At 41.9% G+C, this 11,135-nt stretch overlaps 1 protein-coding gene across 1 annotated transcript; it reads right to left on the bottom strand.

The window, feature by feature from the left end:
• Positions 1-373: 373 nt before the first annotated feature.
• On the bottom strand, positions 374-11,135 carry LOC102454179 (transmembrane emp24 domain-containing protein 11-like). Its single transcript, XM_006111634.5, has 5 exons — positions 10,386-11,135; positions 5,397-5,497; positions 4,514-4,639; positions 3,359-3,505; positions 374-839 (listed from the first exon to the last, which is right to left on the bottom strand). The coding sequence occupies exons 1-5, from the start codon at positions 10,513-10,515 to the stop codon at positions 690-692; spliced, it is 654 nt and encodes a 217-aa protein (XP_006111696.3). The 5' UTR covers positions 10,516-11,135; the 3' UTR covers positions 374-689.

An 11,135-nucleotide genomic window follows, 5' to 3' on the forward strand; every position in this document is an offset into this window, starting at 1 on the left:
ATCATAGAAGCTAATTAGATTGGTCAGGCACGACTTGCCCTTCGTGAATCCATGCTGACTATTCCTAATCACTTTCCTCTCATCCAAGTGCCTCAATATGGATTCCTTAAGGATCCCTTCCATGATTTTTCCAGGAACCGAGGTAAGTCTGACCGGCCTATAGTTCCCTGGATCATCCTTCTTCCCTTTTTTGAAGATGGGCACTACATTTGCCTTTTTCCAGTCATCCGGGATTTCTCCCGATCTCCACAACTTTTCAAAGATAATAGCCAAAGGCTCCACAATGACATTTGCCAACCCCCTCATTACCCTCGGATGCACTAAGTCCGGACCCATGGATTTATGTACGTTTCGCTTTTCTAAATAGTTCCTAACCTGTTCTTTACCCACCACGGGCTGTCCATCTTCATCCCATCTTGTGTCACTTGGCGCAGAAGTCCAGGAGCCGACCTTGTCCGTGAATACAGAGGCAAAGAAAGCATTGAGTACTTCAGCTTTCCCCACATCATCTGTCACTTATCAGTGTATACTACTACCATGTATTCAGCTACTTGAAAAATAGTTTAATTTAATCTTTTAATGTAAATGATAAGACAAAGAATGCATGTTTTTGTATTTTGTGTTTTATTAACTTGGACATTATGCCTTATATGCTGAATAATGTACAAGTATATTCATTTCTATAAGTCTTAAACAAGCTTTTTAGCTATAAAGAAATCTCTAAGAGATTTGATTTGCCAGACTCCAACTAAGATAAGGATTAATGTTTGTGCAAGAGCCCACCACAGGATATTGCTATTGGTTTCTTCACTTGTCAATCGAAAGTACTCTTCACGTTCCTGTTGAAAAGAGAGAAAAGGCATAAATATCTTATTTAAAAAAAATCTAAGTACATTACTTTGATGCTGCTACTTGGTATCAAGGCATGTGTTCTATGACCACATATTGGAGAGAATGAACAAGCACTATACCATGTTCTCTTCACTATTATCCATTTGATGAAAATGAGTTTCTACTTCTCGTCCCTGTGACTATCAAGGTTGCAAATCACAATCTGAGCACTGAACAACAGGTTATGAAAGGTTGGATTTTGTACTGCAGTGAAAATACAAGCAGACGTTACATATGGTTACAGATTGGGCTGAGTGCTAGGTATAATCTTTTAAGCACATGTATAAGTACTAATGAAGTCAGTGGATAAAACTACATTCATAATATTAAACACTGCAATCTGATTCTTCACTCCAAATTTCTTTCTCTGGGGCCTGATCTGACTCCTCTTCAAGACAATGATAAAATTCCATTAATTTCAAAGATATTGGATCTTATCCGGAGCTCTACATAAGAACATAAGAATGGCCATATTGGGTCAGATCAAAGGTCCATCTACCCCTGTATCCTGTCTTCTGACAGTGGCCAGTGCCAGATGCCCCAGAGGAAGTGAACAGAACAGGGAATCTTCAAGCAATCCCTCTCCCGTCACCCATTCCCAGCCTCTGACAGACTAGAGAAACCATTCCTACCCATCCTGGCTAAGAGCCATTGGTGGACCTAACCTCCATGAATTTATCTAGTTCTTTCTTGAACCCTGTTAAAGTCCTGGTCTTCACAACCTCCTCTGGCAAGGAGTTCTACAAGGCCGACCATGTGCAGTATGAAGAAAAACTTCCTTTTGTTTTAAATCTGCTACCTATTAATTTCATTTGGTGACCCTTAGTTCTTATGTTACGGGAACAAGTAAATAACTTTTCCTTATTTGCTTTTCCCACACTAGCCATGATTTTAAAGACCTCTATCATATCTTCCCTTAGTATCCTCTTTTCTAAGCTGAAAAGTCCTCGTCTTTTTAATATCTCTTCATATGGGAACCATTCCAAATACTTAGTCATTTTTGTTGTTCTTTGCTCAATCTTCATTGGCTACTACCAGGTTGGAGTAACTTGCAGAAACCTCCATTCTTATGACTGTAGGACTGAATTCCCTTTTCTATTTTAACAGATTTTTTTTTACCTTGTACTTGCATATGCACTACTATGCGCATGTGCCATTCAGAATCAAGCTCAGAAAGTTTCACAGAGTATCCTTAATTACTTTTTTCATCTGTTGTAGAGAGAATTGTTCTAGATACAAAAAATTAGAAGAAACTGCAAAACTCCAGTGGTGTTATAAGCTTGTAGCCAGCACAGACACACATATTTCAATAAAATATTCAATAATACGCAATATACAATAATAGCACTTATTGCATTCATTCCTGCATTGCAAGCTCTGTCCAAAGAAAATTTCTGTGTTTAAAATATTCTTCATAGATATTGATCCTATTAATAGCCCATTTGTGCAAAAATCACTCACATCTGTGTTTATAAAATTGGGGATTATGTTGCTAAGCAGTAGTTAGCATTGTAGTTCCTATTATAAGCAAAAATTACTACTGTGGAAGCTTAAACATTGGTTTTTTTTAACATTGCATCTTGCATTTCCTTTATTTATTTATTTATTTATTTATATACAACTAAATCTTGTCTCTGATTCCATCCTGTTCATCCATATTAGGACTATTGAAACCGTGACTGAGACATGGAGAAGGGAGAACAGCTGCTTTCCTGATACTTTCTCACTTGCAAGCAACTGGTCAGAGATAATGTATAGAGAGGGCATAGCTAAATGCTATAAGCTAGCCCTTATTTATTCAATTTCTGTGGAAATAATGAGGCCCTCTATGAGAGGCTCTAGTCTATGAAATGATGAGAGGCCCCAGGCCTCTATGACGAGGATGAAACAAATTACCATTCTTGTATTCTGTTAACAAAAAGTGCCTACAAATTGCTGTAGCATATAGAAAGATTTTACTCAGTCCTTGTAAAACACATTTATCTTTAGGTTGAGATTAAGTACTGAGAATCTCAGCCCAAAATAATTTATCACAAAGTTATGAGCATGTGAAATTAGAATTTAAATGAAAATTTGATGCAACTACAACTTTAACTATAGCAGTTATGACCAGCAAAACTAAAATTAACCAATGATTTAATCAGTGGAAAGTACTATCGTGTAAAACTGTTGGTAATATAAAGATTAATTAATAATGAATTCTTAGCTTATATAATGTATTTTGCTTCACAGCTTAAAAATATTTTACAAACCTTAATTAATACACATCGTTCAATTTTAATTAATACCTTACACATTGTTGGCCAATTTGGTTACATTTTAATAGTACATGTAATAACATTTAATTATAATAATACTGAATAATACTACAACTCAATATAGTAATATGCCACCCAATATTTTACTTTCCATATCCAGATGCTTTCATTCATTATTCTTTCATATTTCTATTAGGGAACAAACATACTCTGTGATAGTTTTGTTCTTTCGATATGTGATCAATTTGCTGAATTAGATGTCCAAGTCTAAAGTTAACTTCATTAACTTTGTCCTTGGCTTGAGCAATAGCTTCATCAAAAAAATTCTCTCCAACTCTAATGTCCAGGTGAATACGCTGTGAACACAATAACAACAATTATTATTTCCATGGCTTTATGGTGTGGGCTTTTTTTAAAGGCTTGAAACAAATTGAGGCATCAGTAACAAAAGTTTTCTGTTAGCCATCTTGTAGGAATGATTTTAACTGTTTCATGGATGTCCTTAGTAAAGAGATAATATTATCAAGTTTTTAATCTCTGATTACACAAATTAACATGCTTTGTTATTAGTGTTGTGTTTTATTCTATTAATTCAGCTAGTATGAAATATTTATTATACTGTGTCCAACAAAGGGCAAAAAATTAATATTCTTAGGGCTACTACTCTAATCAAGAATTGATACTATTAGCAGTTCATTTTTAAATACTCTTCCCACTTAGGTTGTAGCTGAAGCAAAGTCAGAAACAGAAATAACAAGAAATAGTGCTAAGTTTTTCACCTGGCATAGTATAGCACTTCCAGCAGGTTATTAAATATGCTTCTAAAGATAATTTCCCTCAATAACTTCTAAAGTATAGCATAGTTTATAATAATATAAAGAAAGATAAATATATAATTCATTTATGTCTCTCTCCAACAGATTTTAACTCTGTAATGTTTATAGAAGTATTTCTCAAAGGTACTGGAGTGACAGAAACGTAATAGCTTTCAAATAAGTAATCTTTTACACCACTATTTGGGCTATGTTAGCTAACAAGTCATCTGCAAACACTGAGATAGTTCATCAAAGCAAGAATCTTCTAGTTTTAAGCACTGATCACAACCAAATAACATAGGATGTCCTACATAGGTGGAGCCACATTGAATTCAGGAGGTCCAAGGAGCCATGTATGTGAAATTATTTTGCAAGATCAAAGACGAGCATTGAACACATGGATCTACTGAGATACCTTCATAATCCCATCACTCTTTTCAGTAATTATGCTCCTAGAGCTCTATAATGTACATACACATACTGTTTTCCAGAGCCTGTGATTTAGATCAGATATCATCATTAAAAAGATTATTTAAGAAATACTCTTACCAGCCTACTTCCTCCAAATGAGATAAGCTTTGTGGAGTTAGACTGCAAACAGATATTGTACTCTCCAGGTGAATGTGATGTAAAAGAAAATGTTGCTTGTGGACCATACAATTTTGACAACAGAAGCTGTAATGTAAGTATTAAATGTATTTTTTATTTATGAGCTATCATTATTAATATAACAATAAAATGCTATGTACAAAACATAAAAATGTATTTAACAAATTAAACTTAATATAAATAATACTGTAGTTATTTTATGAATATAAATACAATTAACCTAAGTTTTGCATTTTATTTAGGGACTACACATTAGAAAAATGTGGTCTACACTGAAGATTAAAAACTTTTCTATAGATTTTAAAGTCAAAATTTAAAAAAAATAGTGTTTAGTGGAGTTCCTACATCTTTACTTCAGCACATAAATAAGTAGCCTTAGGCCAGGTCTTCACTGAGAATGCAATGTTGAACTAAGGTACACAATCCCAGCTAAGTGAATAGCATAGATGGAGTCGGTGTACCTTAGTTCAAATTACCGTATCGTCCCCATTGCTGGGAGCGATGGGAGACACTCTTCCGTCGACTCCCCTTATTCTTTTCAACTCAGTGGAGTACAAAGTTGATGGGTGCACAATCAGCAGTTTATTTAGTGGGTCTTTACTAGAGTACAAAGGTACCCTTCTTCTTTTACTGAGTTTAATGACAACCAACATGTAATCTGCAATTTTGAAAATCAGACTACTTAATCGGTTGCTTAAATATGGATTTAGGAACCTATTTTAGGCATATATTTTTTAAAATATTGTCCATTCCATTAGATAGTATGACTTTTCAGTTCCAAGAGTCAGTATAAATGCCTCCAAATCAGAATAGTAAATTTTACCTCCTTAGTAGGAGCTGTAATGGTGACAAACATTCCCAAACCAGGTGCAGATTCAAGAAACACTTGTTCATGTGTGTCCCACTGCTGTACCTTGTAACTCCCTGAGAAGATACATATAAATTTGTTAATTACAAGTTAGTATATTAAATATATTTACTTTTTCATTTCACATCAATTCACTATAAAAACAAAATTAGCTGCAAGATAACTTACACATTTAGTAGAATTATGATATTTTTCCATTTCACCATATAATTACATTGTAGCACTGTGCAATGCAATGGAGTGAGCAGTAAGTTACAAACCAGTGACAGCCAAGTGACGATTTATTATCATTGCCTTGCATGCTCTGGCCTAGTTATCAAGGCATGAAACATGGCAGATAGTCCATAAAGTTCAGGTATTCTTTGTTCAAATTACTTTTGTTTGATTGTCTTTCATGACGCCTCCAATACTTGTGAACACAAGTTACCAGTTCTTTGATGGTTCCTTGGCAGTCTTCATAGAATACTAGGACTGGAAGGGACCTCGAGAGGTCATCGAGTCCAGTCCCCTGCCTCATGATAGGACCAAATACTGCCTAGACCATCTCTGATAGACTTTTATCTAACCTACTCTTAAATATCTCCAGAGATGGGAATTCCACAACCTCCCTGGGCAATTTATTCCAGTGTTTGATCACTCTGACAGTTAGGAACTTTTTCCTAATGTCCAACCTAAACCTCCCTTGCTGCAGTTTAAGCCCATTGCTTCTTGTTCTATCCTCAGAGGCCAAGATGAACAAGTTTTCTCCCTCCTCCTTATGACACCTTTTTAGATACCTGAAAACTGTTATCATGTCCCCCCTCAATCTTCTCTTTTCTAAACTAAAAGAGTCTTGCATAATTCTCCTTCTCAAAGGGTACATCCACACAGCAGTGTTATTCCAAAATAACATAGTCCAAGTCTATACTATAAGCAGTTATTTTGACATAATGTCAAAATAATGTTGAGCTGGAGGACTTCTTACTCTGACTTCTGTAACCCTCATTTTACAAGGAGTAAGGGAAGTCGGAGGAAAAGTGCTCTTTCTTGGACTTCCTGGATGCGGTCATCTGGGGGTTCGGTGCCCTCGGCTTCCCCAACTGCAGTGGGGCCATCGACGGGATGCACATCCCCATCCGTGCCCCGGAACACTAGGCCCCCCAGTATATCAACCACAAGGGGTACTTCTCGTCCTCTTGCAGGCCGTGTGTGACCACTGGGGCCAGTTCACGGACATTAATGTGGGCTGGTCCGGCAAGGCACACGACGCCAAGGTGTTCCGTAACTCCTCTGTGTGCAAGAGGCTTCAGGCCGGGACCTTCTTTCCCGACTGCCACATCAGGGTCGGGAACATGGACATGCCCATCTGCCTGGTGGGGGATGAGGCCTACCCCCTACAGCCCTGGCTGATGAAGCCCTACATGGGGCACCTCAACCCCTCCCACCAGGCCTTCAATGCCAGGCTCACCCAGGCCCACATCGTGGTCGAGGGGGCCTTTGGCCGACTGAAAGCATGATTTAGGTGCCTCCTCATCCGCCTCGACCTCGCCAAGCACAATATCCCTCCCGTGGTGGCAGCATGTTGTGTGCTGCACAATTTATGCGAACGGAAGGTGGAAGCTTTCCTGCCAGCTTGGATGGCTGAGGCTGACCACATGGCTGGCCAGTACATGCAGCCCTGCACTGCCCCATCTGGGAAGACCAGCGGGGGGCTGTCTGGATCTGGGAAGCCCTGCGGGAGAGCTTCCAGGTGGAGGAGGAGGACTGAACTCTCCCTGCATGCCCCACTGGGGCCTTCTTCCACCCTTACCTCCTTCCCCTTTCTCCTCCCTAACCCCCCTTCCTAATGTCAAATAAACACACCTGTTCTTCCAACAAAAATCTCTTTTTATTTTACATAACTGGGGTAGGGGGCAGCAGGAGTGAGGGTGGGAGAGGGTCGGGGGAAACCTGGGAGGAGGGAACTGGAAGGGGGTGGAAGGGGAAGAAGGGAAAGAAGGGAAGGGAAAGATCAGGGTTGGGGGTCCTGCTGGCTCTCCCGTCTCACAGCATTGTGGGTACGGGGGCGCCGGGGTGGGAGTGGATGTGGAGGGGGAGACAGGAGAGATGGGGGGTGCGGAGGAAGCGGGAGGAGGAGCAGGGATGGGAGGAGGAGCGAGAGCTGGGGAGGCCGCAGGGGGAAGGAGCAGGAGGAGACAGGAACCTGTCCACCAGGGTCTGGAGGTGACCTCTGAGGGCACGGCTCTGCTCCTCCAGCACCTCCAAGCTCTGCTGCCACAGCCGCAGGTCCTCCTGGACCCAGTGCTCCTGGATGTGGATCTGGTGCTCCAGTAGCCGCAGGTGCTGCTTCTGGTAGTCCTCCAGGTTCCTGGTGCACCTGTTGGCCTGGGTGCTGTGGCTGTGGTGAAACAAGAGCAGTGGTCAGTTCTCCCTGGGGACATGGTGGGTAAAACCCAGCCCCCCTCTGCAAGGCGAGGTCGGCGTGTGGGGAATGGTCCAGGGCCCCTGCATGACACCCAGCTGCTGCTCCATGGTGGGCAAGGCCCAGGTGCACGGTCCCTGGGCTCCCTTTCCCCCCACGGCTCCCATACACGTAAGGAGAGCATAATGGCACTCACATGTGGAGCCTTCCCCAGCCTCGGACAACACAGCCGATGTGCTCTGTGGGGTGTCTCGGGGGTCCTGGGTCCTGGGCAGGCTCCCTGCAGGCTCCTGGCTCTTGGCGTCCTCCTCCTCCATGTCCAGGACGCGTCCCTCTGCCCTGGGGTCGATCGCCACCCGGGGGGAATGCACTGCGTGAGCCCCTAGGATGTGGTCCAGGGCCTAGAAGTGAGGGCATGCCTCTGGGTTGGCCCCTGGCTGGGAGGCCCTGGAGTAGGCCTGCCGCAGGTCCTTGATCTTGCAGCGGACCTGCTCCCGGGTCCGCATGTGGCCTCTGGTGGCCAGGCTGTCAGCCATGCGGCTGTAGACGGCCACGTTCCTGTGGCTAGTGTGGAGATCGTGGACGTTGGAGGACTCCCCACAAACCTCGATGAGGTCCACGATCTCCATACTAGACCAGGCAGGTGCCCGCCTTTTGCAGCTCCAGGCAGGCTCCTGTGAGCCGCCAGCCTGTTCCTGGGAAGAGGCAAAGGGCTGGGTGGCAGCAGGTGGCTGGCTCGTGCCGTGCCAGGTGCAGGGTCTGCTGGCTGGGTGCTGGCAGGCTTGCAACTGGCACAAGCACCGTAGCCAGACCGTTCCCCTTTAAGGGCTCCGGGGCCAGGAGGGGGGCAGAAAAGTTTCCCTGGTTGTGCCCAGAGTGGCCACCAGGTCAAGCTGAGTAGGGCTAGCCTCCAAATAGTTCGAATTAAGTGGCTACACAGCCCTTAATTCGAACTACTTAGTTAGTCGTTAGTCCTCGTAAAATGAGATTTGCCTAGTTCGAATTAAGCACTCCGCTAGTTCAAATTAAGTTCGAACTAGCAGTTTGCATGTATAGACGCTATGAAAGTTAATTCGAACTAACGGCTGTTAGTTCGAATTAACTTTGTAGTGTAGACATACCCGAGCAGACAATGAACATTTTGGTTTGAAATTTATTTCTTACTAACAGATTTTTGGATTCTCTTCTCACTGACAAGCTTTTCAATGTTTGGAGTGATACTTGATAATGCACAACGAATATCTCTTTCCACTGCAAGCCGATTCCTCTGTTTGGACATAACGTGCAACAATCACAAAAATCCAGTCTCAGACATATAAGTTGATGCAAATGGCAAAAGAAATCTGACTGTGTGTGCTGACAGATTTGGGTAACTCCCGGTCACGCTGGCCCAAAATTTCTCTATGGTAGACTGCTGGTACACATCTTGAGCCGCAAAATCATTTTTCAGATCTAAGAATTCCTCCTGCAGGTGACTCTATGGATGACACGCCGCGTGCTTGTGAACACAGTGTAAAACAGCCTAAAAGTAGCGCCTGCTCATGCTTTGTGACTTTGGACAATGTTCCTGTGGACCACGGAAAAAGTCACCATGGACCACCAGTTGAGAACCACAGCTGTAATGGGATACCTGGAAGTAATGGTAGGCTTAACCAGAATTCCTCTTAGGAAACACTTACTACAGTGGCATGTCCAACACTGCCAGGTGCCTTGTGTGCTTTCCATCTAAGGCAATGTCTTCACTAAATGGAAGAACAATGCTGCCATGATCAATCTTCTGGAGTTTGATTTACTCCAGTTAAGACTCGTTAAATCAAACTCAGAGGGTGCCCTCATCAACATCTGGTACTCTTGCTTCTGTGAAGAGTAAGGAAAGCCGATGGGAACCTTGGCTCTAATCAGCCTCAGCTCCCATAAGCCTCCTTATGTGGGGATGGCGGGGAAACTAGAAACAAAGTACATTGTTGAGTCCAGCTATGTCATTAACGTAGCTGAAGTTGTGTATCTTGATTTGACATTCTCTTTAGTGTAGACTTGGCCATAACTCAGCCAGCACTTCTGGTCAACACAGAGGACTCTTGTAGCAACCTGCATGGAACTTGGAGGAACAAGCACAGGAGAGAGAGCTAAAGAGTTTGGAAGAGGCATCAGGAAGCCATTTTGTGTGTACGTGGCTTGAATGCTGGCTGCTGTCACAGCAATTCTGAAATTAATCCTCTTAATAAAGAGCCAGTTTAGATTCAGAAACATTCAATCCTCTTATATTATTACGCATCATGCAGCACACGAAACAGCTTTAGCACTTGCATGGCTAGCACTGAGCAGTGGTAAAAGTGCATTGCCATATTGTGACTGGCCCTTGCTTCAGGAATAAAGAAGGAAAAGCTTTTTGTCCTCTCCTCACCATCACCACCACTCATTCACCTAAGCAGGACCAGCCAAAGGGCTCTAGCATTATATATCAGGTTGCCAATATTATAACATCATAGGTTAACATTTTAAATATTGAACACACTGACCATCATATAGTAATATCTACCTACCAGTAATCAAGGTATCACCAGGAATATCTTCTATTATGCATTTCTCCTCTCTTTCTCCTGAATGAAAATAAAAAGCAGGCGAGACAGCAACCCAGAAGCTCAAAAGAATTCCTATCATACAGTTCTTCATGATTTTGATGTATCCTTATTGTATTACTTTTGGAAATGGTTAGTTAGAAATGAGAACAGCTCTTGGCTCACTCGTTTGCTGTTTATCTGCATGGGGGTGTTTTTTGAAAAATAATGTGAGAAAAGACATCTGGTAGTTATTTTTATATATGTACATTCCCCAGAAGGAGATAAGAAAAAAGATAATTTGTGAAATCTTTCTGAACATGAAAGGAGCAAAATTTTATTGTGTAATTTAGAAATATGAAGTTTTATAAGGCTAATTTATATTACTTTTACAAAAATATATGACCTACATTATGACTGAAAGTGCCACTCAGGGAAAATGCAATATTTCATGTTTTTCTCAGCTGTGTGTTTTTACTGTGTCAGATTTGACAGCTTCTGCTGGGTTTTCAGTCCAACTGGTCAGCTGAATATTCTCTATGGGTATGTCTACACTACAATGTTAGTTCGAATTTAAATCGAACTAGCGGAGCGCTTAGTTCGAACTAGGAAAACCTCATTTTACAAGGATTAAGCATAGTTCGAACTTACTAGTTCGAATTAAGGGGTGTGTAGCCCCTTAATTCGAACTAGTGGGAGGCTAACCCTCCCCAGGTTTCCCTGGTGGCCACTCTG

Source organism: Pelodiscus sinensis, chromosome 4, assembly GCF_052426305.1.
Source record: "Pelodiscus sinensis isolate ZL-2025 chromosome 4, ASM5242630v1, whole genome shotgun sequence".
Taxonomy (NCBI): Eukaryota; Metazoa; Chordata; order Testudines; family Trionychidae; genus Pelodiscus; species Pelodiscus sinensis.

What these genes read in the sequence shown, in the direction of transcription:
- LOC102454179 (XM_006111634.5), bottom strand. Translation starts at nt 10,515, where the DNA reads ATGAAGAACTGTATGATAGGAATTCTTTTGAGCTTCTGGGTTGCTGTC. An exon ending in TTACAGCTCCTACTAAGGAG is followed by an intron (nt 4,640 to 5,396) that starts GTAAAATTTACT and finishes CTTACATTACAG; the next exon opens with CTTCTGTTGTCAAAATTGTA. An exon ending in AAGAACAAAACTATCACAGA is followed by an intron (nt 840 to 3,358) that starts GTATGTTTGTTC and finishes TCTTTTCAACAG; the next exon opens with GAACGTGAAGAGTACTTTCG.